Below are 26,685 nucleotides of genomic sequence, written 5' to 3'. Positions count from 1 at the left end.
GCACTGGAGCGAACAGGATGCTGTGAACAATGCTGGGTTGGTCCTGGGGAGCTTCTTGCTGCTGAAACAAACACAGAACAGAAAAGTTTGGGCCAGCTCTGCAGATTCCAGCCTGATCCAGACTGGCTGCTGCTTTTCATGTGCCAGTGAGCAGAGACTTTGCTGCAGCGCTTCTGCTCGTGCCACAGCCTCGCGAAGGCAGCAGGGCTGACACCATCAGTGTCCCCTTTGCCACCCACCTGACTCAAGGGGCAGCAGCAGCAGGAGCTGTGAAGGCTGTTTTGGTGTGCTTCTGTGAGGAGGGATTGATTGGGCAGGGCAGACCCTGCTGTCAAGAGAGGGGGGAAGGGAGACTGCCTGCACCGTGAGCTGTCCCTCACAGCTCCAGCAGCTCTCCCTGCTGCAGAAGTCACTGTTGAGAAGCTGGATGGTGTCACTTTCTCTGCTGCAGCAGGGCTTGCAACATCTCCTGCAGCAACCACCCAAATGGGAAAACAAATGTAGGGGAAGAGGAAGAAATGAGCTTTGGTAATTCCCTCGAGAGCACAGCTGTGGGCAGGCCGTGGCCTGGACTCGGGGCCAGCCCCAGAAGGGGGTGGGGTGGTCACACTTGGAGTCAGGGCTGGCTCCACTCCCCAGCAGGAGGACCAGACTGCCTCTGCCTCTAGCAGAAAGGAGCCTCCAAGCCAGGTGCTGCCGGTCTCAGAGCTCATCCATGCCTGAGCGCCAAGGAGCCCTGCAGCAGAGGTTGGTCTCCCCTCCTGCATCTCCAGCACCCTCCCCCTGAGCTTCCCCTCTCATGGGAGCACAAAGAACACCAGAGTGCTGCTGCTCCTCATCCCTCTGGGTGTAAAGAGCCCCAGCAATGAGGCTGCTCTGTGGGCACCATCCCTGCCACCACTGGTTTGGTTTTTTGCAGCGAGAAACACCCCCAAGCAGGATGAATTCCTGGAGATGCTGCTGACACTGCTGCCTTTGTCAGAGAGAGAGAAAGGTGACATTGACTGGGGCAGGGCCACTGCTCTGTGCTGTTCATTGTGATCTGCTTTCTCTCCCAGTAAAGCACCCATCAGGTTTCCTGAAGCAGGGACAGCTCAGCCTGGCTGCTCTCTGCCTGGCAAGAGGATGAAATAAAAGAGCAAGGAAGCATTTCCCTGTCTCAGGACATTCAGCTGTCTCCTGGCTCAGCCTGGGCCTGGCCAATTCTGCAGCCTGACCACCACATGTGACCCTGGACACGTCCAACTGCCTGCAAAGGTCAGTGCTATACATGCAGCTCCGTCTGGGAATGAGGTGGCATCTGCTGGGTGCCTTCAGGACATCAGCTGCCCATCAGCCCCCAGAGAGCAGGGTCAGGCCTCACCCCTTCCACAACACAGCCACCAGCCCTAGAACCAGGGCTGGAGGCTCCTGAAGCATCTGCACCACTCAGGAGGCCACTGAACCCCAGCACCCCTCACTCAAGCACCCTCAGGGGTAACTGAGAGACCTGGGAGTGTTCAGGCTGGAAACAATGAGGCTGAGGGGAGACCTCCTTGCTCTCTACAGCTCCCTGAAGGGAGGTTGCAGTGAGGTGGGGGTTGGTCTCTTCTCCCTAGGACCAGGTGATAGAAGGAGAGGCAATAGCCTGAAATTGTGCCAGGGGAAGGTTATGTTGGAGAGGAGGAAAAATTTCTTTGCTGCCAGAGCGGTCAAGGGGTGGCACAGGCTGCCCAGGGAGGCGACGGAGTCCCCATCCCTGGAGAGTGTTTCAAAGCCACCTGGATGTGGTGCTGAGGGCCATGGCCCAGTGGCAGTGGCTCAGCAGCACTGGTGGCATTGTGAGCTCTGGGTGAGAGGTTGGGCTTGATGCTCTCCAATGTCTCTTCCAACCCCAGCAGCTCCATGACTCTACCTCCCTGGCTCTGCCACACAGACAGCCTGGCTGCTGTTTTGGTCCCAGGCAGCTCTGCAGGTCTACATTACCCAACCCTCCCCACAACTTCTTTGTCAAGAAAAGAGGCTTTGAGACATCTTAATTACAAAATTACACTTAAAAGTCGTTGGGGTTTATTATCTCATCAGACACAGCAATGACTCACCAAGCATGTCTGAACCAGGAGGTTAACAGCAGGTTGAGCTGTTCCCTCTGCAGTGCCACCAGCACAGCCCTGCAGCCTGTGGGAGGACATCACAAACAAAAGTGAAGCTTGTACCCTGGGAAGCATTTCCAAGCATCCAGCTGCTTGGGGGTTCCCTCTGCATCTCCCTCTCCTTTCCAGCTGCAGAGCTGAGATCTCCAGGCTGTGCTCCTTTGTCCACAGACTTCATGACGGGAGGAACAGCAGAAGGTGACAGCTGCTTGCACTGCTGGGCTGCCAGCATGGTCCCAGCACCAAAACCAGCCCCAAGCCCAGCACAATGCAGGGTTTGATGGTGAGGAAGCTGAACACAAAGGCAGTGAGTGAGGAGCCCAAAGCCTTAGTGAGTGGCTGTGTGTAGTGGTGCTGCTGTGGTGACCACATCTGACAAGCACTTGGGCTGTTCAGAGAACTGCTGTGGCTGCAGGAGGCACCTACAGGCTGGTTTGGGGAACTCTGTACAGGGATTTTCTTCCTGCTGCTGAGGAGGATGCAGATCCCCAGGGAAACCTCTGCAGCTGCAGCACCTCAGGTGGTTCTGCTTTTCCAAAGCCTGGAACAAACCACTCGGTCTGCTGCTTCAGCCCCCTCATTGTTTCTCCACTGCCAAGTTGTCTGGGGCTTTTTTGGGTGGGGCTGGGTTTCGGGGGGGGTATTTTGGTGGTTTTGTTTCATTTTGTGGTGGTTTTGTCTTTAACTTTGGGGCTTATTGCTGTTCCACTGCCAAGAGTGCGCAGGCAGAAAAGAGCTGAGATTCACCAGAGCTAAACCTCTCTGGAACCTCACCAGCAGGCTGTGTGCCGTGGCTGATGTGCTTTCACAGTCCCTTTCTTTCCAGTTTTTCCAGTATGGCCTGGACTCTGTGGACAGACTCCTTCCTGGCCTGCCTAACAGTGTCCTGGCCGCCGGTCTCGATGGAATCCAGCTCCAGCAGCAGCTTGGTCAGCATCTCCTCCAGCAGCCGGTAGGCTTTGTCTGTCTTTCTCCCTACAAACTCATCCACCTCTTGCTCCAGCTGTTCAGCCTCCCCCATGACCTGGAGGACCCTCTGAATCTCTGGCTGGACGTGGGGGGAGGGCTGCTCAGCAGGTCTGAAGCCAACCTCCCTGCTGCCAGCCGCAGGCTTGCGAGGCGCCGCCTCGTACAGCTGGGGCTGGGCGCTGTACTGCACCTTGGCCTTGCAGGGGGCTGGCTTGGTGCTGCCTGGCCTCTGGTCACTGATTGTCCCAGAGTGCTGCTGGTTGACATCGGAGTAGTAGCTGTGGTGGTTGGTGCCTTGCTCAGGTTTGTCATAATCCTGCAGCTGGAAGGAGGAGAAAGAGATCTCTCAGTGCATCTCCCTTAGAGCCAAGGGGTCTGAGCTCCTCCTGCCTTCAAAGGGCAGCAGGGACCCTGTGACTTGCATGCCAGGGAGGGCAGGGCAGGCTGGGTCAGGCAGGGCATTCCCCAGGGATCTGGGCAGCATTTTCTGGGCTGTCACACACCAGGAGGCCATAACACAGCATGTCCCCGTGGGCTGCCACCCCGTGGGCTGCCACCCCGTGGGCTGCTTTCTGCAAGAGTCCCTGGGAGGGACACAGGACCTCTGCAGAGTCATTTGACTCCTGAGCAAACCCAGGGACAGCTGAGGTGAACAGACCCCACCAAATGCCTCATTTCCTTCCAGCTGTTGCCTCACACACTCCCTGTGCCCCAAACCAGCACTTGCAGAGCAATCCTCAGGTCTCCCAAGTGACCTGCAGCTTAGTCCCACACTGTGCTGGAGCATTTCTGACTCTGCTGCTTGGGAGAGGAGTTGGACAAGCAAGACAAGTTCTGACCCATCTCAAGAGCTGCCCTGGGCTGTCTGGTTATCTCTGGTACCTTTCTGGATTTGGGGCTCCTGTATGCAAAGAGGAGACTTTGCTGGATAGCTGCTGCTTTGATCTTACCTGAGCTGACTGTGCCTGCTGAAAAGGCCATTCCCAGGAGACAGAGGAGGGATTTGAGGGAAGCTATGGAGGTCTGACTGCAGCAGGGGCACTTACCTTTGGGTCCCAGGCAGGAGGGTGGGCAGGAGCCCCACTGGCAGCCCAGGGTGAGTGGGATTCAGAGACAAAGGGGTTCCCATGCCCCGGGGCTGTGTGCCACCCATAACGTGGCTGCACCCCATAGGCAGTGGGGGGGGCCCAGGAGTCCTCTGGGGGTCTGGGCTGTGGTGGAGGCCCCTGGGCTGTGATCCCTGGATTGTTGTCTCCATATGGATACTGTGGGATGGGCATTCCTGGGGTCTGCAAGGAGAGAGGAACAGATGTTATCCCCAGAGTCACTCCCAGCACCCCTCCCTCCAGACAGCCCTGGGAACAGCCACAGCATCAGGCCTGCTGCCCAGCTCCTGCTTTCCAGAAGCCTGGAGCCTCTGGGGAACAGGGTGACCACCAGGTGTGACAGTGAAACCAGGCAGGGCGAGCTGCTGGAGGCACAGCAGCCACCACAGATCCATCAGAGCAGGCACTGCAGGCTCCCCCTCTGCTCTGGTCCCAGAAAACAAATGGCTGTGCCCCCAGGAACCCCGATCCCAGCAGCTGCATCCACATCTGGACTGGGAAGGGCGCTGGTGGGTGCTCAGGCACCACTTACCTGAGGCGGGGAGTAGCCAGGAACCTGCTGCCTGCGGAGAGAGGACCTTTCAGTGGGGCAGTCCTGGGGGGCATAGCTCCAGGGGGGAGCAGGCGACGGGGGCCGGTACATGCCCGTGGGCTCCGTGGGGTAGGGGGCTCCCGAGCAGTAGTACCCCCGTGGCTGTGGCAGGCTGGCGTAGTGGGGGGCAGCACTGGGAGCTGCTGGGTACGGGGGCGTGTAGGCTCCATTTGCATAGGGAGAATCCATCACCTGGGCAGGAGGGAAGAGCAGAGGACAGGCGATGGGACACGGAGGTGGGGCAGAGGGGCTCCACCCGGCCCAGCAGCAGCCAGGCAAAGAGGACTGACCCTTACTGCAGAGTTGAACCGGGGGCTCCTTCATGCCCAGGCTGATCTGCCCCACTTTCAGCTTTCCCTGCTCCTAATGTTGCTTTCAACAGCTAGCCATCAACAGCTGCCCCCTCACACCTTGCCCCTGCTGCCCCCCTCACACCTTGCCCCTGCTGCCCCCCTCACAGTGCTGAGGAAGTACAAGGGGGAAATCTGTCTGGGAAGAGATGTGATACACCAAAGCCAACCCTGCTTCATGCACAGCTCAGAAGCACACAGCCAGCTCCTCACAGCCAGCACCTTGGTGTAGAACACTTCAGGAAGGGTCCTCTCAGCCTGCAAGCAGCAACGATGTGAGTGTCTAAGATCTACCAGTTCTGGAGCCTGGGGAGTGGGGTGCTCAGATCTGCTGTGGCCCTGGGAACTTGGGGATTTGAGTGACACATCCAGAGCTCTTGTAAGGCTTTGCCCTTTGCATCCAATGGATATTGAGCCTGAGCTTCTATCTGTAACCCCACAGCTCGGAGTCAGGCTTTCAGGAGCTCACAGAATGTTGGGCAAAGCAGATTTTAGCCCAGGAGGGGTTTCATGGAGGGGAGATTGTACCCCCTGCATGCTGGGGCTGATGAAAGAGCTGGATCAGACCTGCACAGCCCGTGGGATTAGAACACACCAGTTATGTCTGGACAGCAAAAAAGCTCTTTGGAAAGGGCAAAGCCTTTCTCCTGACGTGGGATTTGCACAACCACCCCCAAACCCAAAAGCTATTGCTGCAATAAACTCCACAGACAACGGCTCTGGGAGGAGCAAGTCACAGGACTGGGGCACAGAGGCGCCCGTGGTGCCTTTTTCCTTGCTCTGTCCTGGTGCTGCCAGCTCCTGCCCACTGCTGGGTCTGTCTACAAATGCCACAGCTTGTGTGGCGCCTTCGGCCATGCCTTGGGAGGCTGGGGGGACGTGGCAGGGACTGGCAGCCCCACGCTCACACCAGGGCAGCAGCAGCTCCTGTGTGTCGGTGAAGGGCTGCTTCACCAGCACCGGCTCAGCAGTGACACCCAGCCCTCCCCAGCCACCTCAGCACCAAACCAGCCAAAGCCGCTGGCGTTTCCCAGGCCAGCTCCCCGCTAAAACACCTGCCCCAGAAACGTCACCTTGAGCTGCAGAGCAAGGTAAACCTTGCCCACGGCCACGGTTTCACGTGGGTTTATTCCGTTAAAGCCCCGCGTGGAGGGGAGCAGAGCAGATTTTGCAAGCAAAGAGACCCTCTGGAGAGCCCCTCCGAGAGCAGAGAAGGATGAAGAAAGCGGATCGGTAACGAAACCGGGCGGATAAACAAGCCGGATAAATCAACAGCCCGGACTTTAGCAGGCAAGAGTTGGGACTAAAGACCAGGCTCGGTATGGTATCCCTGCGACTCGTCTCCGTGTATTTTGGGGTAACCGGCACCGGTCGCGCAGAGCTGGCCGGTCCAGCCGGCTCCGTCCCCCCCGCGCCCCCCGACGCTGCCCTGCCCGGGTGGCGGAACCGTCCCGGGCACGTCTGTAATATAGGGAATTCCCGTTCATAGCGGAGGCTGAGAGAAGGGCTGAAGACTTGCCCCGCCCTGCCTTCGCTGGACGGCCCCGGTGGGCAGCCTGCAACGACCCTCGGTCCCGACCCCGGCCCGGCCATCCCCAGGAGGGGCAGCAGGTGAGCTCCAGCCCCGGCGATTCGGTCCGCGACCCAGCACCGGGGCAGCCTCCTCCCACCCGCCGCCTTCTCGCCGTTGCCGCCGTTACCTGCGCCGCCAGCGGGCGGGAGGACTCGGGAGGCCACGGCGGGCCCCGCTCGGCGGCACGGCCCCGGGGCTCCATGGCCGCCGCCCCGCCCCTTCCCGCCGCCCCGCCCCTTCCCGCCACCAATGGCCACCGCCCGCCGCTCCGCCCAATCAGCGGGATGGGTCCCGCCGGCCTTGACCAATCGGCGGCAGCTCCGCGCGCAACCCCTCCCGCCTAGGCTTAAAGGGGCGGTGCCAGGGTGGGCCCCTCCTGGCGCTTGCGGGGCGGTTCCGGGGCGGTAGCACCGGCGGCACCGGCGCATGGCGGTGCTTCCGCTGGGGGCAGCGCGGCGGCACCATGAACTACATGCCTGGCACAGCCAGCCTCATTCAGGACATCGACAGTGAGTGCCCTGTCCGGGGCTCCGTGGGGCGGCGGGTACCTCCTGTTCCCCGTGGGTGCCGCTCTCCGGTGGGGCCTGGACCCTCCCCACTCCCTGCGGGTGTTGCTCTCTGGTTGCTCTAGACCGCCAGTTGCCCGTGGGTGCTGCTTCCTTGGGTTCTGGACCCCCTGTTCCCCGCGGGTGTCGCTCCTCGCTGAGGGCAAGCCCCCTCTTTCCGTAGGGATGCTGCCCCCACCCTGGGCACCCGTCCCGCCTGGGGCTCCTCGGATACTGTCCTCGCACCTCTCCACGGTGCCGGAGACCCCACATCCCTGTTTTCCCCACGCTATATTCGGAGTCCGGGGGGCATGTTAATACCCACTCGTGTCCGACCCCCTTCCCTTATCCTTCTTTATTATCTTCCCCAGAGAAGCATCTGGTCCTGCTGCGGGACGGCCGGACGCTCATTGGGTACCTGCGCAGCATCGACCAGTTCGGTACGGCTGCCCTGGGGGCTGCGGGAGGTTTTAGGCTGGGCTTTGGATGCACTCCGGTGCCAGCCGTGTCAATGAGCAGGAGGGAGGAGGAGGAAGAGGAGAGCCCTATGGTACCCATTCACATGAGCTGGGTGATGCTTCTGTGCCCGTCGGGCAGCTCCGTTCTCAAAGGGTGGCTGAATGGTAAAGAGGGAGTTTGGGTTGGGTGGGGCTTCAGCGATGGGCTTAGAGGAGCCACCAGGAGGTGTGAGAGCAGCAGTGCCGCTGCGGGTCTTGGGCTTTCTGCCTAGCTGGGTGGCTGAGTTGTTCTTCACAGCTTAAAAACACATCAAAACGTGGATGATTTTTCCCTCCCTCTCGACTGCTGCAGCGAACTTGGTGCTGCACCAGACTGTGGAACGCATCCACGTGGGCAAGAAGTATGGAGACATCCCTCGAGGCATCTTTGTTGTGAGAGGAGAGAACGTGGTTCTGCTGGGGGAAATAGTAAGTAAGCAGCTCCTGCCTGCCCCCTGCCCGTGCCCTGTCAGCACCCTGCCTCCTGCCAGCCCCTGGCAGCTGCTCTGCTGTGGTCTAGGATGGAGCTGGTGGGGTTTGTGGTGACTATTCAGTCTGGAGAAGAAAAGGCTCTGAGGAGACCTTATTGTGGCCTTCCAGCATCTGAAGTGGGCTACAGGAAAGCTGGGGAGGGACTTTTGAGGGTGTCAGGGAGTGATAGGACTGGGGGGGATGGAGCAAAGCTAGAAGTGGGGAGATTCAGATTGGTTGTTAGGAAGAAGCTCTTCCCCCCGAGGGTGGTGAGAGCCTGGCACAGGTTGCCCAGGGAGGTGGTGGAAGCCTCATCCCTGGAGGTGTTTGCAGCCAGGCTGGAGGTGGCTGTGAGCAACCTGCTGTGGTGTGAGGTGTCCCTGCCCATGGCAGGGGGTTGGAACTGGCTGAGCCGTGAGGCCCCTTCCAACCCTGACAATTCTATGATGCCTAGCAGCACTTCTGAGGTGGACACTGGAGCTGGGTGTCCATCTGTGCATGGCAGAGGAGACCTCTGTCCCTGAGCTGCCCCACGGGCACAGCTGTGCCCGGAGCATGCCACGAGCTGCGCGTCCTGGCCGTCGGCAGGCGCTCAGAGAGCTGTTTGTCTGGCAGGACCTGGAGAAGGAGAGCGACACACCTCTGCAGCAGGTCTCCATCGAGGAGATCCTGGAGGAGCAGCGTGTGGAGCAGCAGGCCAAGCAGGAGTCAGAGAAGCTGAAGGTGCAGGCACTGAAGGAGCGTGGCCTGGCGGTGCCCCGGGCAGACACCCTGGACGAGTACTGAACCTGCTGCCCCTTGGACCTGTCCTCTGCGGCACAGCCAGGGCTGCCCTGTGATCCCCTGTGGAAAGAGGGGGGTCTGGATTTTCAGGGTGTGTTTTCTGGGCACAGATCACTGCTGGCATGCTGTGCCATGCCTTTGGTTCCTCCTGGTGGAGAAGGAGGCCTGAAGGCTGCAGGCTGGCTGGGGAGGCAGCCAGGCATGCCGGGGAGCACCAGCGGTGGTGTGCAGGAGGCAAATCTCCTCCTCCTTTGGGTTCTTTTGCTTTTTCCTCCCCACCTGACTCTGGGTGAGACTCTTCCTTGCCATGTAAATAAATATTTCATCTCCACAACAAAGGTTCTCCCTGTGTTCAGGACCTGAGGGTTGTCCTCTCTCAGGGTGTCCACCCTTGTGCCATCTCCTGTCCCCAGTGGGTGCTGAGTAGTGGGCAGCAGGACCCTTGGTCCTGCCATGGGGTGGGAGAGATTCCTCCCTACAGAATGAAGTGCACCTGGGTACACTTAATGCCCCAGCAAGGCTCCCTGCTGCCCCCAGCCCAGCTGTGGCTGCTCCTTTGCACCTGAGCTCCCTTGTTACAGGCTGAACTCACTAATTAGGGGCTGATGAGGTGCATCTGGGCTCACCCAGCAGCCCCTTTCCTTCCTGCCCCAGCAACCCTTCCTTCTCCAGCAGCCCCTCCTCACAGGTGAGAGAATCCTTCACGTTGAGCTCATCCTGATGCCCTTTGGAGCTTTCAGTGATGGTTCTGGGCAGGAGCCTTCATCTCCAGGGGCAGTGGCTGGGTTTGGGTTGGCTGTAGGTGGCTGCCAAGCTGTGGGAGCCTCGATGAGCAGAGCCAGGCTTGGTGAGAGGAGCAGAGTGGGCTGCCCCCATGGAACCTCCTTTGGTTCATTTCCCCATAAAATGGCACTTCAGGGGCAGCAGCTGTGCTGGGGGGTGTGGTCCCACGAGTGGGTTTGCTCACCCAAAGTCCCTCTTTTCTGAACAGGATGAGCCTTTGTGAGCACTAGCAGGGCTGGCCATGACAGCAAGCAGCTGGGGGTGGGGCGAGTCTCTCCTTACTGGCCCGGCACCCCAGGGAACACTTTTCCCTGCTCCTTTTGGGGGAGGAAAATGTGGGTTTCCCTTGGGGTGCCCCGTGTAGGTGTGAGTGGAACAGTGTGAGCTGGGTGGTGGAAGAGGTGGAAACAAGGAGCTGCCAGTTCCTGCTTGAACAACCAACAAAAGGGGTTTTGGAGACTGAGGCTCCTGAGGTGGGACAATCTCTGCTGGCAGGAGACAGCTTCTGGGGTTGGGTTGTTCTGCTGCTCCCATTGCTCTGCGGGGGCAGGGAGGAAGGGGCAGCAGGGTGGTTTGGGGTGGTGATGCCTGCAGGGATGGGTCTGGTTCCTGGGGGCCAGCTCTGCAGCGCAGGTGGGATGGGGCTCTCATCTGTGTTGCGCTGGGTGGACTGAGGAGGTGGAAGAGGGTCCGAGGAGGAAGGGCTGCTCTGCTGCAAGCTGCTGCTGGGGGTCCGGAGATCGGTGCACCCACCCCATGGAGGGGCTCCAGGAGCTGCTGCCGCCCGGCTCCCAAGCGGGGCTGGAGGAGCCCCAGCCCGCGGAACGTGGGTACCCCCGAAGCGGGGCGGGGGGCTGCCCGGTGCCCGGCGCTGCCCTTACATAATCCCGTGACGGCAGGGGGCGGCCCGTGACGTCACGGCGGTGACGCAGCCCCGGAGGCGGCCGGTGGCGGCGGGAGGTGCCGGGACCGCCCCGAGCGGCCGGGTCGGGGATGGTGTCCGCTGCACCCCCCCTCCCCTGCCCGCCATGGAGCTGGAGAACATCGTGGCCAACACCGTCCTGCTGAAGGCCCGCGAAGGTACCGCGATCCCCGTCCCGTCCCGGTCCCCGTTCCCACGCTGCATGCTCCTCTCCCCTCCCGGCGCACTCTTCCTGCAGCCCCCTCCCAACGGGGCACCCTTAACACGGGGCACCCCCCGCCGCGGGCGCTCCGGGACCCCTTCGTCTGGGGTGGTCGGTGGCCGGGTGGGCTCATCCTGCTTGGCACTGTCCTGGTTGGCACCGTCTTGCTTGGCACTGTCCTGCTTGGCATCTCAGAGCTCCCAGGAGGGCATGACTGCCCGGTGCTGTGCCTGGTGCTGAGGGACGCGTCCGTCTGTCTGTCCTACCCCCACCCCCGACCCAGGGCCTTGAGACAGGGAATTCAGAAAGTGGTTTAGGTGCCAATTCCCCAGCAGCACTTGTGCCCAAGTGCCCTGCGTTTGGGACGTGGGTCAGCCGAGAGCTGCCCTGTCCGTCTGTCTGTCCGTGCCAACAGGACATGTCTGGCACGGACGGAGCAAAACTTTGCCGGTGCCAGGGCGGCTCGGTGCAGGCCCGAGCGAAGTAGGCTGTGCCAGGAAAAAACATGGCCTTGCCGGTGTGCCAACGGAGCCAGGGTGGTGCCGGTGCTGCCACCGCCCCACTCGCAGCCCTGCTGGCAGCTAGGCCAAGGTCTGGGGGGCAAAAGGCTGCGGGTGTCCCCACCCTGCCAAACGCAGGGCTTGGCATGGTCTCCCGGGGGGCGCGGGCGCCTTTGTTTGCTTTTGGTTTCCTTCGGAAAGCCTTCGCTAAACCATTGTGACCGACGGAGCCACCGGCCCGGCACAGCTCTGCGGCCGAGGCGTGGGGCTGAGCCCCGTGGCTCGCTTGCAAATCCCTCCTCTAAAGGTTTCTTTGCCCACCTCGTGGTCGCTTCCAGCGCTGGAGGTGCCACAGGGATGGGTTGGAAGCCGGTGCCCTCGCAAGCGGGGAGGGGTTTGGCGTTGGGAGCTTGGAATCAGCGCCCACCAACGCTCCCTGCTCGGGGCTGGACCCTGCTCCTCTCTCATGGGATGCAGGATGGTCCATGTGGGGCAGAACCTGGTCCGAGCTGCAGCTGGGGAAGGAGGCTTTGGCCTTGGAGGCTCGGGGGGGCTCTGCGCCGCGGGTGCCAAATGGGTTAATGTCGGTGCGTGACGGCTGCGAGGTGCCGGAAGCAGGGAAGCCAAGCGAGACAGGACCGGGAAGCAAAGTGGGATGAGGGCTGGGTCCAGCTGGGTGGTCACTTCCCTCTCCAGTGGCAGGGGAAGGACTGGAGACACTGAGACCCACACTGGCCACGGCTAGGGGAGGTCTCCACGCTTGGGGGTCGTGGGCTGACCTCATGCTGGAAGGTATGGGGGGCTCGGCGAGGTCCAGCCCCGGTGCCCAGGAGCTGCCATCACCACTGCCACCTGTGACTGCATCTGGCCCCTCCTCAGGGTGGCCTGGGCAGGTGGCTCTGCACCCCTGGTGCTTTTGGCAGCACTGGCAGCCCCTGTGAGACGGGCAGTCTCACAGCCATGTTTTGACTTGAGGTTTTTGGGTGCCAGCACCAGGCTGGGTTGCATGTTTGGGGTCTCCATGGCTTGAGCTTGAGCTGCTGCTTCTGTCTCCTGCACCTCCACTGCAGGGCCCCTTGCTTTGGACTCGTGAGAGCTTTACCCCACAAAGGTGGTCGGGGGGAAGCTGCTCTCTGAAGGCTTTCTGGTTGCTGCAGTTGGTTTTGGTGCAGCTTCGTCCATGGAGCCCTCACCTGCTCCCCCTGGCATACTGCACTGGGGACTGGTCTGGGGAAGGCAGGGGGTGCAGGGTGCTGAGGACTGGTACCTGCAGATTCCATGGAAGAAGCAGGGAAATACATGGGCATCATGCTGCCAAGGTTGGCCCTGGAGCCATGGCCTCAGAGCATCCCTGTGAGGTCAAACCTGCCTGGGCTACCCGTGTGGGATGGCTCCTGGTGTGGGCAGGAGGTCCTTGCCAGGGCATCACCCCTTTGCCAGCCCTTTAGGGGTCCTCCAGCCCGGGCAAGGAAAGCAGCTGATCCTCTTCTTCGGACACCAAGTGCTCAGGACCCTATGCCACCAGTGCCAAGGTGCCCGGGGACCCACAACCCCTCGGCGCCGGGGCTGCTCCGCCGGCTGGCGCGGGGCAATTCCTGCCGGAGGAAGCAGCCCGGTGACGGCAGGAAGCTCTGCCCGGCCCAAGCGCCGGAGCCCAGCACCGTGGCGTCCCGCGGGCTCGAATCGGCGTCACCGGGGCTGGCGGCGGGCGGTGCTGGCCGGCCCCCAGCTCAGAGCCGCGCTGATGTCAGGTCCCTGCAGGGATGACTTCAGGCGCCAAGCATCCGCCCGCCGGCCCGAGAGGAGCGGCTGCCGCCCGGGGACCATCTCATTGCCCCCTCCTCATCCCCAGAGGGTCCTCGTCCTTGTCCCCTGATCCCCCAAGAGTCCCCATCCCCGAGGAGGCAGAGGCTGGGCTGCTGCACCCCCCCAGCGCTGGGCAAGTGGCTTGGTGGACAATAGGGACCCCAGACGTTTATGGGATGGAGCAACGTGAGACTGCAGCTTTGGGGAGGAAGCCTGCACCTGCCCCGCGATGTTCCTGCTCCAGAGGGGGTCTGGGAGCTGTGACTGGGTGGGGATCCCCTCGACTGTCCAGGATGAGGGTCCCCTCAGGGGTCAGAGCCCTCTCCAGGGCTGAGGATGTGTTTCCCCCCTCATGGCCCCAGTGCTGCCAGCGTGCAGGTGTGTGCCTGAGCCGTGGGTTTTGGGGAGCGGCAGTGATGGGATGGGCAGAAACCCCAAACCGGGTGGCTCTGCAGGACTGGGCAGAGGGACCCTGTTCCCTTCCATCACAGCGATGCCCACCCTGCCGGCGTGACCTCTTCTCCCTCGTTCCCGTGCTGCAGGAGGTGGAGGCAAGAGGAAGGGCAGGAGCAAGAAGTGGAGGGAGATCCTGCGGTTCCCACACATCAGCCAGTGCGAGGAGCTGCGCAAGGGGCTGGGTGAGCCGGGGAGGGCACCGGGCACCGGCGGGACCAGCCCGAGAGGGGGGCACCCTGCTCGCCAGTGCCTGGCACGTCCCGTGGCACATCCCCCTTCCCTTGCAGAGCAGGACTACGGCAGCCTGTGCCAGAAGCAGCCCATCGGCCGCCTGCTCTTCCGGCAGTTCTGCGAGACGCGGCCGGAGCTGCTGCGCTGCATCCGCTTCCTGGACGCCGTGGTGAGGGACCCCCGGGGGTGCGGTGCGGGAAGGAGGGGGACCTGAGCTGAGCTGGGAGAGGGGAGATTGCGACCAGAAATCAGGGAGACATTCTTGAGAGTGAGGGTGGGGAGACACTGGCACAGGTTGCCCAGGGAGGCTGTGGAGGTGTTCACGGCCAGGCTGGATGAGGTCTTGAGCAACCTGGGCTGGTGGGAGGTGTCCCTGCCCATGGCAGGGGTTGGAACTGGATGAACTTTGAGGTCCCTCCCAACCTGTCCTGTGGCTCTGCTGGGGACATCATCCCAGGGTGCTGGGCACTGTCCAGGCTGGGGCTGGTGGCCTTACTTCTGCTGGGTCCTGTGGCAGGTCTGCAGTGTGAGCTTCCAGTGTGGGCACTGCCAGTGGCATGGGTACAGACAGTCCCTCAGCCTGTGGCTGGGGCAGCGGGGGGGTCTCAGTGGGGAGCACAGGGCAGAGCTGTGTCTTCAGCACCCTTTCTCCCCGGGCACCCCAGGCAGACTATGAGCTGTCCCCCGATGAGAAGCGGAAGGAGATGGGAGAGGAAATTATCCATCGGTTCCTCAAGCAGGAGGTGAGGCCCGAGGGGCTTCTCCCCCTTCCATCCCCCTTCCATCCCCCTTCCATCCCCAAGGGATGGGGTGGGAGCAGGGATGTGGTTGGGGGTCCCTTGCCGGCCACAGAGCTGTGTCCTCATCTCTGGGCACCCCGGTGGCACCCAGCTGGGATCGTGGGTGGGATGTGGGAGCCAGGGCAGGGTCTGCATCCCCCTGCTCCCCCTTGGCAGTCCCCGGAATTCCTGCCTGAGGTCGGCCAGCCCCACGCCAGCCGCTGCCTGCAGGACCTGCAGCAGAGCCCCTGCAAGGACCTCTTCAGCAGCTGTCTGTGGTGAGTGCCCTGCCCGTGGGTGGGCATCAGGAGGGGCTGCAGGTGATGCCAACCATCCCCTCTGCCCCCCACAGCTCCCTGCACCAGTACCTGGGGGGGGACCCCTTTGCTGCCTACCGGGACAGTATGTACTTCGACCGCTTCCTGCAGTGGAAGTATCTGGAGAGGTGAGTGGGGGGATCCTAAGGGGTCTTGATGGAGGCCCAAGGGGATGTGGGAGGGGGCGTGAGGGGCTCTGGGGGGCGTCATACCCAGGGCTGTGCGTTTCAGGCAGTCTGTCACCAAGGACACGTTTCGGCAGTACCGGATCCTGGGCAAGGGAGGCTTCGGAGAGGTCGGGCTGGGGGGGGGGGGGAGGGAGGGGGTGGTGGGGGACTGGTGGGGGGCTCACTTTACTGCCATATCCCCTCTCCCCCCACCCCCAGGTGTGCGCCTGCCAGGTGAGGGCCACGGGGAAGATGTATGCCTGCAAGAAGCTGGAGAAGAAGCGGATCAAGAAGCGGAAGGGGGAGGCGATGGCGCTGAACGAGAAGCAGATCCTGGAGAAGGTCAACAGCCGCTTCGTGGTGGGTGCTGAGCTCTCCTGGGGGGGCAGGCAGCCCTGGGGGGTGCCGCTGCTGACGGGCAGGGTGGGCACGCAGGTGAGCCTGGCGTATGCCTACGAGACGAAGGATGCGCTGTGCCTGGTGCTGACCATCATGAACGGCGGGGACCTCAAGTTCCACATCTACAACATGGGCACCCCCGGCTTCGAGGACGAGCGTGTGGCCTTCTACGCCGCCGAGATCTGCTGCGGGCTCCAGCACCTGCACCAGGAGGGCATCGTCTACCGGTGGGCACGGCGCGGGCACGGGCGTGGCACAGCGGCCGGGCCAGGGCCGCTCGGTGCTCAGCTCGCTCTCTGTCTCTGCAGGGACCTGAAGCCAGAGAACATCCTCCTGGATGATGATGGTGAGGAGGGGGCTGCTGGGCCTGGCACTGTCCACGCTGCTGGCTTTGGGGATGGATCTCTTGGTGCCTCCTGCGGGCTCTCTGGCTGTGTTTGGGGGAGGCCGTGGAGGGATGTGGGGGTGACCCTTCCCCGGGATGCTGCCCATCGGGCAAGGGCACCTCCCCTGGCACGACTCCCTCAACTCACTCCCTGCCCCAGGCCACATCAGGATCTCTGACCTGGGGCTGGCTATCAAGATCCCTGAGGGTGAGACCATCCGTGGCCGCGTGGGCACCGTTGGCTACATGGGTGAGCAAGAAGGGGGAGGGGGAATTGGCAGCGGCCGGGCTGCCCGGGGCTGCCCCTGCCGGGGCGCGGCCAGCTGCTGACGGGCTGGGGGGGGCTGTGCCTCGCAGCCCCAGAGGTGATCAACAACGAGCGCTACACCTTCAGCCCCGACTGGTGGGGGCTGGGCTGCCTGGTGTACGAAATGATCGAGGGGCAGTCGCCCTTCCGCGCCCGCAAGGAGCGGGTGAAGCGCGAGGAGGTGGAGAAGAGGGTGCGGGAGGAGCAGGAGTCCTACTCTGACAAGTTCAGCCAGGAGGCTCGGGCGCTCTGCCAGCTGGTGAGCCGAGGAACCACCCCCCGGGAGGGCTGCGCTGGGCTCCATCCCCTGCCGGCGGCGTGGCCACGGTGTGTGACCTCCGCTCGCCCTCCCCAGCTGCTGGCCAAGGACCCTAAGCAGCGGCTGGGCTGCGGGGCCGGCGGCGCCGCCGAGGTGAAGCTGCATCCCTTCTTCAGCACCATCAACTTCAAGCGCCTGGAGGCTGGCATCATGACCCCCTCCTTTGTGCCGGATGTAAGGGGCTGGGCAGGGGTCGGCGTTGCGGCGGATTTGAGCCCTGTTTCCTAACCCTGACAGCTCCCTGCCCCCTCAGCCCCGGGCAGGATACTGGCATCATACACCCTCCTTTGTGCCAGGTGTAAGGGGCTGGGCAGGGGTGGGCATTGCGCGGGGGGTTGATCTCCATGTGCCAGCCCTGACAGCTCCCTGCCCCCTCAGCCCCGGGCAGGATACTGGCATCATGGCACCCTCCTTTGTGCCAGGTGTAAGGGGCTGGGCAGGGGTGGGCGTTGCGGGGGGGGTTGATCTCCATGTGCCAGCCCTGACAGCTCCCTGCCCCCTCAGCCCCGGGCAGTTTACTGCAAGGATGTGCTGGACATCGAGCAGTTCTCCACCGTGAAGGGAGTCAACCTGGACCAAACCGACACCGACTTCTATGCCAAGTTTGCCACCGGCAGTGTCTCCATCCCCTGGCAGAACGAGGTACTGGGGGGCACTGGAGCTCCAGGGGGTGGTCCTACCCTGCTGCAGCGCTGCTGGGCCGGCCTGTGCTCACCCCCCTGGTGCCACCCCCCCCCCCAGATGATCGAGACTGAGTGCTTCAAGGACCTCAACGTGTTCGGACCTGCCGGGACTCGCTCCCCAGACCTGGACTGGAGGCAGCTGCCTGAGCCCCCCAAGCGCAGCCTCCTGCAGAGGCTCTTCCGACGCCATGTAAGAGGCTGGGAGGTATTTTATGGGGGGAGAATTTCCCCTGGGGCTCCCCCCCAGGCCCCTTTGGCTCACTGCCTGCTGTCTGTCTGTCTGTCCCTCACAGCCAGCTGACTACACCATCACCACCACCATCCCCCCCCGTGCCCCGGCCGCCGTGAACTCGCATCCTCCCGCGGCCAAATCCAGCTGCCAACCCCCTGCCACAGCACCAGCACCGTCCTGACCCCCACTCTCGTCCTCCTGGGGGCAGCCCCCAGCCCCCCATGGCCTCCCAGCGTTCTCTGGGGCCGGGGTCGCTGGCAGAGGCGAGGCAGGATGCAGGCACAGACGGATGCAGGATGCCAGCACGGACGTGGGCAGGGGGTGATGGAGGGGACCAGTGGGACCCGAACCTAGCAGCTCCCCAGCACCTTCTCCCCTATCCCCATGGTCAGGGATGGGCACAGGCTGCCCAGGGAGGTGGTGGAGTCTCCATCCCTGGAGGTGTTGAAGCAGTGTGTGGCCGTGGGGGTGCGGGGCTGATGCTCTCCATGATCCTGAAGGGCTTTCCTGAATGAAACAATTCACATCCAGCCAGGTCCTGGGGGACTCCCACTGCGGGACCACCACACCTGCCCCCCACCCCCCAACAGCTGCCAGGGCCAGGGGCCAGGGCAGGGACCTATTTTTGCTGTGTTTTGAGGCTTTTATCTTATCACCAAGCTTGGTGCCTGACCTCTGTGGGCATGGAGGGGGGAGAGGGGAGCTGTGGATTTATCTCTGCTCTCCAAATAGCAACAAAGGCAGCCTTGGAGTGTGGGGGGGGACACCCTGGCTCCCCCTGGCCATGCTGCAGTGGGAAGGACAGGGTCACCCTGACAGACCCTCCACCCTGCTGGGGCACACAGCTTCTCCCCTCCTGATGCAGCCAGGACAGCCTGGAGCAGGCTCCGAGAAGGGAATGTTCTGGAGGGCTCTGGACTGGAGGTGTGGAGGGGTGAGGGCTGGGGGGAATCCTTCTCTCCCCACAGGACCACTCAGGGTGGCATTGGGGTGCCTTGTCTTTGCTGTGGGGCTGCTGGGTGGCACAGCACCCATGGGGTGGGTGTGGAAGGGCCAACACCACACAGGTGTGCCAGGGGCTGTGCTGTGGGTGCCCAGGGCCCCCCCTGCTTGTGCCTTTGGCCCCTGGTGACTCTCTGCCTCCCACAGGTTTGGTTTCCATTTGCTCTGGTTTTGTTCCTTTGTAAAGAGCTGTAAATATTTGTCCTGAGCCCCTGGGTGGAAGTTTTTAACCTCCAAGCTGCTAGTGGAGCCCTGTGGTGGCTTTGTGTGGGTATGTGGGGGGCATTTTATGGGCATCAGGGGGGGACTTTCTTGGCTGTTTTGCCTCCTCCAGTGTTAATCCCCCCGTGGGATATGGATGGGAGGGCACTGGATGCCCAGCCTGGGTATGGCCTTGCTGCTGTGCAGGATGTGGCCCTGGCCCCAGTGCCCCCAGCACGCCCAGTTTGGCAGGACCTGGCTCGGCTTCACCACCTGAGGGTCCAGCTGTGTCCAGCCTGTGTCTGGGGGCCTCATCCTGCCCTGGGCAGGCAAATGGTGCTGGAGCACAGATGGACTCAGCCAGCTTGACCAGCTCTGCTCCCTCCTTCCCTGCTGGAGAGTGCCTGAGGTAGGTGCTGGGACCCAAATCCTGTTCCCAAGCCTGTGCAGTGCCTGTGCTGCTGTGCCCGGTGCCATCCTTTCCCTCCCAGGCTCAGCAGATGCAGCCTGCAGCTCAGGGGCACAGCAGCAGCCTGGGACCCCTGAAGGGTGTCTGGAGGATGTGCTGAGGTGGCATCAGGAGCTGGTGAGGGTCCTGGGTGGGGTCCCAGTGAGCCAGACCCTCCTGGTGCTTCTGGCTGCTGTTGTGGCTCAGCTTGCCAGCAGGCTGCAGGTCTCTGTGTGCCACCCTGGGGGCTCCTGGAGTGTGTCCTAGAGAACAGGGCTGGGGAGGAGCAGCTGAGGGGCCTGGGGGTGTTCAGGCTGGAGAAGAGGAGGCTGAGGGAGACCTTGCTCTCTACAGCTCCCTGAGAGGAGGCTGCAGTGAGGTGGGGGTTGGCCTCTTCTCCCTGGTCTCAGGTAAAAGAAGGAGAGGAAATGGCCTGAAACTGTGCCAGGGGAGGCTTAGGTTGGAGAGGAGGAAAAATGTCTTTGCTGCCAGAGTGGTCAGGGACTGGCACAGGCTGCCCAGGGAGGTGGTGGAGTCCCCATCCCTGGAGGTGTTCAAGAACCTGTGGCCATGGCACCTGGGGCCAGGGTTTGGTGGCCATGGTGGGGTTGGGTTGGGCTCCATGACCTTGGAGGCCTTTTCCACCCCAGCAAATTCCATGATGCTGTGTTTGGCTGTGTGTGCCATGGGGACTGTCCCTGTGTCCCCTCAGGAGGGGTGCAGAGGGGCTTGCACCCCTCCAGCCTGGAGCCTGGGGTGGCTCTGCTGGGGCTGTTTTGGTTCTTCTCACAAACAAGAGTGTCCTTGGGCTGAGTCCTTGTGCCCAGGAGCAGCTGCTCTGCTTGGGATAACAACGATCCTGGCTGGTGTGCAGCTGGGGGAGGGTCTCCCAGTACAGGCAGCTCCTGCTGCTGGGGGGCTGTGAGGGGCTGGGGCTGATGCACCATGCCCAAGGGTCTGGTTCTGACTCCCTGGGCACCACAGGCAGCAGCTCAGGGCTGTCAAACCCTCCTGATGTTTCCTCCTCCACCCTGTGCAGGTGCCTGGGGAGCAGGTGGCTGAAGCCCAGCGCTGGGGAGAGCTGCAGCAGGAGCCCAGGACTCACCTGCAGCAGGCAGGAGCGTGGCGGCCAGGGGAGCTGCTGGCAGACCTTGGGAAGGGGATGGTGCAGCCTGGGGCTCTCCTGGGCCCACCAGCACCTCCTCTGCATGGGACGAAGAGGAGCAGCCCCGGTGACGGGCAGGAGCCAAGCCGTGGAGCAGCAGCGGCAGGTAGGAGCTGAATCATCTCCTGGGGGGTTCAGGGGGGGTGGGCAGGGGGAGGTGAGGGGCTCCCGGGGGCCAGGCTGACGAGCAGCTGACCTCCCCCTCGGCCAAGCTGTTGCGACAGCAGGGAGGGAAGGTCAAGCTCCCCACAGCAGGGGGCAGGGGCTGACGTCAAAGGAAGCAGCTGGTGATTCACGGGGGCTGGGTGCTGGGCTGCGGGGCTGTAACTCATCCCGGGGATGTCAGCGCAGCCTTGAGCCTTATCGCTGCCCTGCCAGTGCCCACCGCTCCCAGCCCCGGGCACACACCCTGGCACGGTGGGCACCCCTGGGGGCTGCTCCCAGCTCTGGCCTCAGAGGCTCAGGGCTTGATTTTAGGGGTGAAAAAGCAGCTGAGGCAGCACCTGGGGCTGCAGGGTAAAAGAGAGGGCTCTGTGCCACCCAAAACGCTGCTGGCAGTGGAATGGAGCACCCCCAGGGCTGCCCTGCCATCCTGGGTGCCCGCTGCATGCTGATGGGTGCCAGTGGTGCTGGGAGGTGGTCATGCCCCTGCGCTGGGCATTGGGGAGGGCACACCTCAAATACTGGGTGCAGTTTTGGGACCCTCACTCTGAGAAGGGCATTGAGAGGCTGGAGCAGGTCCAGAGAAGCTGGGGAAGGGTCTGGAGAACAGGGCTGGGGAGGAGCAGCTGAGGGGCCTGGGGGTGTTTAGAAAAGAGGAGGTTGAGAGGAGATCTCATTGCTCCTTACAGCTCCTTGAAAGGAGCCCCCTCCCCCCACTCCCCTGCTGCTGCTGCCACCCTCCTGCTGCTGCCACCCCCCCTGCTGCTGCCACCTCCCTGCTGCTGCCACCCCCCCCTGCTGCTGCCACCCCCCTGCTGCTGCCACCCCCCTGCTGCTGCCACCTCCCTGCTGCTGCCACCCCCCCTGCTGCTGCCACCCTCCTGCTGCTGCCACCCCCCTGCTGCTGCCACCCTCCCTGCTGCTGCCACCCTCCCTGCTGCTGCCACCTCCCTGCTGCTGCCACCTCCCTGCTGCTGCCACCCCCCTGCTGCTGCCACCCCCCCTGCTGCTGCCACCCCCCCTGCTGCTGCCACCTCCCTGCTGCTGCCACCCCCCCTGCTGCTGCCACCTCCCCTGCTGCTGCCACCCCCCCTGCTGCTGCCACCCTCCCTGCTGCTGCCACCCCCCCCTGCTGCTGCCACCCCCCTGCTGCAGCACAGGCATAGAATCACAGAACTGTCAGGGTTGGAAGGGACCTCAAGGCTCATCCAGTGCCAACCCCTGCCATGGCCAGGGACACCTCACACCACAGCAGGTTGCTCACAGCCACCTCCAGCCTGGCTGCAAACACCTCCAGGCAGGAGGCTGCCACCACCTCCCTGGGTAACCTGTGCCAGGCTCTCACCACCCTCCTGGGGAACAACTTCTTCCTCACATCCAATCTGAATCTCCCCATTTGTAGCTTTGTTCCACCCCTCCCCCCCCAGTCCTATCCCTCCCTGACACCCTCCAAAGGCCCTCCCCAGCTTCCTCTGCTGCAGCCACCCCCTGCCCACGTCTGCAGCTGCAGCAGCTGCGCAAGGAGCCGGCAGCGCCCTTGGCCCCCGGCGCCCCCGGGCTGAGTGACAGCTCTTATCTCGCTGCTGACAAGCCAGCATCCTTCAGCAGCTCTACTTAAGGCTGAGAGCCTGGGCAGCAGGGGCAGAGGAAGGTTCCCAGGGCAGAAGAAGGCTCCCAGGACAACCCTCCTGCCTGTGCCAGCCGGGGACATGCTGCCTGCCACCTCCAAGCTCTGCGCTGCCATCTCCTACCGGCACCTGCGCAACATGACCGGTGAGGGGCTGGGGGCTGGGCACCTCCTCTCCCTGGGCTGGCAGGGTGCAGGAGGAGCCTCTGGCAGTGAGGGAAGTGATTCTGCCCCTCTGCTCTGCTGAGACCTCGCCTGCAGCACTGTGCCCAGTTATGGAGCTCCCAGCACAAGAAGGACCTGGAGCTGATGGAGAGGGTCCAGAGGAGGCCACAAAGATGAGCAGAGGGCTGCAGAACCTCCCCTGTGGGGCCAGGCTGAAAGAGCTGGGGCTGGTCAGTCTGGAGGAAGCTCCAGGGCCACCTTAGAGCAGCCTTCCAGTACCTGAAGGGGCTCCAGGAGAACTGGGGAGGGACTTCTGACAAGGGCTGGGAGTGCCAGGATGAGGACCAATGGCTTTGAGCTGGGAGAGGGGAGAGTGAGACTGGAGATGGGGAAGAAATTCTTTAGAGTGAGGAGGGGGAGACACTGGCACAGGTTGCCAGGGAGGTTGTGGATGTCCCCTCCCTGGAGGTGTTGAAGGCCAGGCTGGATGAGGCCTTGAGCAACCTGGGCTGGGGGGAGGTGTCCCTGCCCATGGCAGGGGGTTGGCACTGGATGAGCTTTGAGCTCCCTTCCAACCCAACCCCTTCTGTGATTTGTGCAGCACAGCTCCTGGCCCAGGGCTGTGCCTGGCACTCAGCTGCTCTCTGTGCCCCTGGGGGTCAGTGAGGATGCAGACAGAGACACTCTCCATGCCTTCTGTTGAACCTGGCAGAAGAAACACGGCGAGGGCAGTGCAGGGCAGTGCCTGGAGCTGCTGGCTGATGCTGTCTCTGCTCGCAGGGCTCAGGAGACAAGCTGCTGTCACCATCAGCCAGGAGCTGAGCAAACTCGCCTGCCACAGCCCCGGCCCCGGCGCCTGGATCACTCAGGTCCGCAGGAGGAGCTCTCTGCTCAGTAAGTGACCAGCACGGGGGGGGTCAGCCCATTGCCGGCTGGTGGCCAGCAGGGACCAGGAACAGGACCTGCCGCTGGGCAGCCTGGGGGCTGGCTGAACAACTGGGGAGGAGAGGGAACTGAGCTGACTTCATCAGCCTGGTCTGAGGGAGGGGGTCCCTGCCCGTGTCAGGCCGTTTGGAACTGGCTGATCTTTCCCAGCTCACACTATCCCATGACTGCCCCAGCCCTTGGGCATGGAGAGCTGGATCTGATGTAGACAAAGCTCCTCAGGTTCCTGTGCTCATTCCTCTGCCTCTGTGCAGGCTCGAGGCTGGAGGAGAAGCCCTTCAGCGAGATGGAAATGTCTTACATCAAGCAAGGAGAGGAAGCCCTGCAGAAATCACTCAGAATCCTTGAGGACCTGGATGACTGGAAGACAGAGACAGAGGTGGTAGGGGCTCTGCCCTGCCCTGCAGCAGGCTGCTGCTGGCCTCCTGGAGGGGTCTGTGGTGCTCATTCTGCCCTCCCCTCCCCAGCGCAACGGAGACAAAGTGCTGAGCAAGGTGCTGCCCGACGTGGGCAAGGTCTTCCGGCTGGAGGTGGTGGTGGAGCAGCCCCTGGACACGGTGTACAGCGAGCTGGTGGACAGGATGGAGCAGATGGGAGACTGGAATCCCAACGTCCAGGAAGTCAAGGTAGGAAGGGAAGCGCAGGGCAGGGCTGGCTCAGCCAGGAGCTCTCTCACGCGGCGCTGCCAGGGGAGTCTCAGCGTCAGGAAGGTTGGAAAAGCCTCAGAGCTCATCCAGTCCAACCTGCTCTCCAACACCTCCCTGACCACCAGGCCATGAGTGCCACATCCACTCATTTCCTGAACACCTCCCGGGATGGGGACTCCACCACCTCCCTGGGCAGCCTGTGCCAGTCCCTGACCACTCTGGCAGCAAAGAAATGTTTCCTCATCACCAACCTAACCCTCCCCTGGTGCAGCTTGAGGCCATTTCCTCTTGTTAGTGCCTTGAGAGAAGAGCCCAACCCCCACCTGGCTCCAGCCTCCTTTCAGGGAGCTGTAGAGAGCAATGAGGTGTCCCTCAGCCTCCTCTTCTCTAGGCTGAACAACCCCAGCTCCCTCAGCTGCTCCTCACAGGACAAGGAATCCCTTTGCCCAGCACAGCAGCACAGGGCTTTCTCCACTGTTCCTTGTGCCTGGAGAATCCAGGCTTGCTCTGGTCCTCTTGTCTGCAGTAGTGAGGCTGCAGCAGTTCCTCTGCTGCTTGTTCTGTAGCAAATGCTCCTGGGAGGGAGCAGCTCCCTCCTGCTGGACCTTTGCAGTGTCCCACATGCAGGGGAGGGCATGTTGCTGTCCCACAGCTGGCCTGGAAGAGAGCAGCATTCAGAGCAGCCTCTTCTCTTCACCAAATACCTTCTCTCCTCACCAATGAAAGCCTCTTCTGCACCCTGGGATGGAGCAGAGCTTTGCTGTGTTCCTCTCTCCCAACGCCAAGCTCCTGCGCTTTGAGCACGGGGCCCATCCCCAGCTGGCTTTGGAGCTTGCTTTGCAGCCCCCACTTCCAACTGCTGCTTTTCCTCCTGAACTGCCCAGATCCTCCAGAAGATTGGGAAGGACACAGTCATCACCCACGAGAAGGCAGCTGCTGCCCCTGGGAACATCGTTGGCCCCAGGGACTTCGTCAGCGTGCGGTGTGCGCGGCGGCGCGGCTCCACCTGCGTCCTGGCCGGCATGGCCACCAAGTACGGAGCCATGCCCGAGCAGGAGGGCTTTGTGAGGTACCAGCCTGCCGGGGGCGCTCCAGGGGGGTGGGACCAAGGGCAGAGCCACCCTCCAGAATTGTGGGGGGAGCCCAGAGCGCTTGGGTTTGTCTCAGGAGCGGCTGAAGGAGGGCAGCAGGGGTAGGGCAGTGACTGTACTCCTGTGCTGGGTGCTGCGGAGGGCACAGCTCAAGGACTGGGTTCAGTTTTGGGTCCTTCACTGTAAGGATGTTGAGAGGCTGGAGCAGGTCCAGAGAGGGGCAATGGACGTGGGGAAAGGTCTGGAGAACAGAGCTGGGGAGGAGCAGCTGAGGGACCTGGCAGGGGCTGGAATTTGAGTCCAAACCCCCCCCTGCCACAGCAGCATCACCTGGGGCAGGGCACACGGAACACATCCAGGGGGGGCTGGAAAGTCTCCAGAGGAGATTCCACAACCTCTCTGGGCAGCCTGCCCCAAAGAGGTTTTTCCTCACGTTGAGGTGGCTCTTCCTGGGTTCCAGCTTGTGTCCATCCCACCCTGTGTCCATTAGCTGTTTCCCAACCCCTCCTCCTGTGCCCCCAGAGCCGAGAATGGTCCTACCTGCATGATCCTGCGCCCGCTGCCCGGCCGCCCCTCGCAAACCAGGCTGACCTGGCTCCTCAGCATTGACCTGAAGGTGAGTCCCACAGGCAAACCTTCCCAAGCACGAAGCTGGGGTTGCATTGGAGGCCACCCTCCACTGATGAGCTGTGCCTGCTTCTCTGCAGGGCTGGCTGCCCAAGACCATCATCAACCAGGTCCTCTCCCAGACGCAGGTCGACTTCGCCAACCACCTCCGGAAGCGCCTGGCGCGGGCGGCCAGCCGCTGACCACAGCCACCCCTCCTGTCCTGCTCTGCTCAGGGGTGCAGGGTAGGGAATCATGTCATGGAGACCCAGTCTAATTACAGCCTGTGCTAATTAGCCAAGGCCTTGAAGAGCAGATGCCACTCATTAACGCAGAGCTTCAGTAAGTAAAGCTTTAGTTCTTGACTCTCATTAGGGAGGGAGGAGGCCAGGGGCCAGCAGCTGCTCCTCCTGCACATGCAGCACCCAAAAGCTGAGGCAAGTCCTGAACTTTCCCTCCACTGGAGGATATTAAAGAACTAAAGCCTTAATTAGTGGCCTCTGCTATTAAAGGCTTTGGCTAATTAGCTGCTAGGGAGGTCCCAGACACCTAAGCAGAGAGGCAGGAGGGCTGGCACCCGCTCAGGGGGGCCAAACACAGGACCTGGGCTCCACTTTTAGTCCCCTCCTTCCCCTAAAACACAAATGCAGCACTTACCTGAAGATGCTTTCCCCTCCCTCCCCACTCCTTGAAGCAGCTCTAATTTATTTTTCCTGTCCAATTATCACTAATTATTTATTAACTGAAGGCTGGTCCCTGGCAGGAGGCCCAGTGCAGCAAGCAGCAGCAGATCTCTGCTGTAGCTTACTTGGAGTTTAAATCTCCTTCAGAACAAGACACACACACACACACAAAACCACCCCAAACACCCCAAAAGTCAAAGAGTTTAAAGCCTTTATTTTTCACCTGGTTTCCAGTTTGTGGGGAAATAAACACCCCAGAGCTTGGCCAGCAGCCCAGAGGCAGCGCTCCCTGCAGCAGCTCCGGCACCCCAGCCTGGCTGGAAGCTGGCTGTGAGCAGCCCAAGAGCTGAGCCCAGGGGGTGGTGCTGCTTCTGCAAGTGTCCCACAGCAGCCAGCTCCACCTGCTGCCTGCTCTCACCCAAGCACTGCCTGTAACC

General features: G+C 62.3%; 4 protein-coding genes across 5 annotated transcripts; 3 read left to right on the top strand and 1 right to left on the bottom strand.

Moving 5' to 3' along the window:
- Positions 1 to 2,037: 2,037 nt before the first annotated feature.
- Positions 2,038 to 6,943, bottom strand: BAG4 (BAG cochaperone 4). Its single transcript, XM_054175286.1, has 4 exons — positions 6,850 to 6,943; positions 4,740 to 4,991; positions 4,148 to 4,390; positions 2,038 to 3,423 (listed from the first exon to the last, which is right to left on the bottom strand). Exons 1-4 carry the CDS (start codon positions 6,922 to 6,924, stop codon positions 2,938 to 2,940), a joined length of 1,056 nt encoding a protein of 351 aa, XP_054031261.1. The 5' UTR covers positions 6,925 to 6,943; the 3' UTR covers positions 2,038 to 2,937.
- A 148-nt stretch (positions 6,944 to 7,091) lies between these two features.
- On the top strand, positions 7,092 to 9,344 carry LSM1 (LSM1 homolog, mRNA degradation associated). Its single transcript, XM_054175285.1, has 4 exons — positions 7,092 to 7,231; positions 7,639 to 7,707; positions 8,078 to 8,193; positions 8,851 to 9,344. The coding sequence occupies exons 1-4, from the start codon at positions 7,186 to 7,188 to the stop codon at positions 9,019 to 9,021; spliced, it is 402 nt and encodes a 133-aa protein (XP_054031260.1). The 5' UTR covers positions 7,092 to 7,185; the 3' UTR covers positions 9,022 to 9,344.
- Positions 9,345 to 10,748: 1,404 nt separating this feature from the next.
- On the top strand, positions 10,749 to 20,315 carry LOC104301285 (G protein-coupled receptor kinase 5-like). The gene is made up of 17 exons (XM_054175188.1): positions 10,749 to 10,881; positions 13,774 to 13,869; positions 13,975 to 14,087; positions 14,584 to 14,661; positions 14,875 to 14,975; positions 15,050 to 15,142; positions 15,246 to 15,309; positions 15,401 to 15,541; positions 15,617 to 15,807; positions 15,889 to 15,926; positions 16,126 to 16,215; positions 16,323 to 16,531; positions 16,628 to 16,765; positions 17,096 to 17,233; positions 17,333 to 17,464; positions 17,568 to 19,118; positions 20,197 to 20,315. The coding sequence occupies exons 1-16, from the start codon at positions 10,830 to 10,832 to the stop codon at positions 17,685 to 17,687; spliced, it is 1,794 nt and encodes a 597-aa protein (XP_054031163.1). The 5' UTR covers positions 10,749 to 10,829; the 3' UTR covers positions 17,688 to 19,118; positions 20,197 to 20,315.
- A 1,711-nt stretch (positions 20,316 to 22,026) lies between these two features.
- Positions 22,027 to 25,946, top strand: STAR (steroidogenic acute regulatory protein). 2 transcript variants are annotated; one of them, XM_054175082.1, is made up of 7 exons: positions 22,027 to 22,257; positions 23,057 to 23,170; positions 23,476 to 23,600; positions 23,689 to 23,847; positions 24,753 to 24,937; positions 25,482 to 25,575; positions 25,667 to 25,946. In XM_054175082.1, exons 1-7 carry the CDS (start codon positions 22,194 to 22,196, stop codon positions 25,766 to 25,768), a joined length of 843 nt encoding a protein of 280 aa, XP_054031057.1. In that variant the 5' UTR covers positions 22,027 to 22,193; the 3' UTR covers positions 25,769 to 25,946. The 2 variants fall into 2 exon arrangements, with proteins under 2 accessions (XP_054031057.1, XP_009899954.2); XM_009901652.2 differs by having other exon boundaries at positions 23,476 to 23,603.
- Positions 25,947 to 26,685: the final 739 nt, after the last annotated feature.

The sequence above is a fragment of the Dryobates pubescens genome, chromosome 31 (assembly GCF_014839835.1).
Source record: "Dryobates pubescens isolate bDryPub1 chromosome 31, bDryPub1.pri, whole genome shotgun sequence".
Taxonomy (NCBI): Eukaryota; Metazoa; Chordata; class Aves; order Piciformes; family Picidae; genus Dryobates; species Dryobates pubescens.
This window is presented reverse-complemented; position numbering and strand designations above follow the sequence as displayed.

Excerpts from the sequence above, each read along its gene's own strand:
- BAG4 (XM_054175286.1), bottom strand. The coding sequence starts at position 6,924 with ATGGAGCCCCGGGGCCGTGCCGCCGAGCGGGGCCCGCCGTGGCCTCCC. Across the intron at positions 4,992-6,849 it reads CCCGCCCGCTGGCGGCGCAG|GTGATGGATTCTCCCTATGC; the intron begins GTAACGGCGGCA and ends CCTCCTGCCCAG. Across the intron at positions 3,424-4,147 it reads CTCCTGCCTGGGACCCAAAG|CTGCAGGATTATGACAAACC; the intron begins GTAAGTGCCCCT and ends TCCTCCTTCCAG.
- LSM1 (XM_054175285.1), top strand. The coding sequence starts at position 7,186 with ATGAACTACATGCCTGGCACAGCCAGCCTCATTCAGGACATCGACA. Across the intron at positions 7,232-7,638 it reads CCTCATTCAGGACATCGACA|AGAAGCATCTGGTCCTGCTG; the intron begins GTGAGTGCCCTG and ends TATCTTCCCCAG. Across the intron at positions 7,708-8,077 it reads GCGCAGCATCGACCAGTTCG|CGAACTTGGTGCTGCACCAG; the intron begins GTACGGCTGCCC and ends CGACTGCTGCAG.
- LOC104301285 (XM_054175188.1), top strand. The coding sequence starts at position 10,830 with ATGGAGCTGGAGAACATCGTGGCCAACACCGTCCTGCTGAAGGCCCGC. Across the intron at positions 14,088-14,583 it reads TCCGCTTCCTGGACGCCGTG|GCAGACTATGAGCTGTCCCC; the intron begins GTGAGGGACCCC and ends CGGGCACCCCAG. Across the intron at positions 14,976-15,049 it reads CTCTTCAGCAGCTGTCTGTG|CTCCCTGCACCAGTACCTGG; the intron begins GTGAGTGCCCTG and ends TGCCCCCCACAG.
- STAR (XM_009901652.2), top strand. The coding sequence starts at position 22,194 with ATGCTGCCTGCCACCTCCAAGCTCTGCGCTGCCATCTCCTACCGGCAC. Across the intron at positions 22,258-23,056 it reads GCACCTGCGCAACATGACCG|GGCTCAGGAGACAAGCTGCT; the intron begins GTGAGGGGCTGG and ends CTCTGCTCGCAG. Across the intron at positions 23,848-24,752 it reads CCAACGTCCAGGAAGTCAAG|ATCCTCCAGAAGATTGGGAA; the intron begins GTAGGAAGGGAA and ends TGAACTGCCCAG.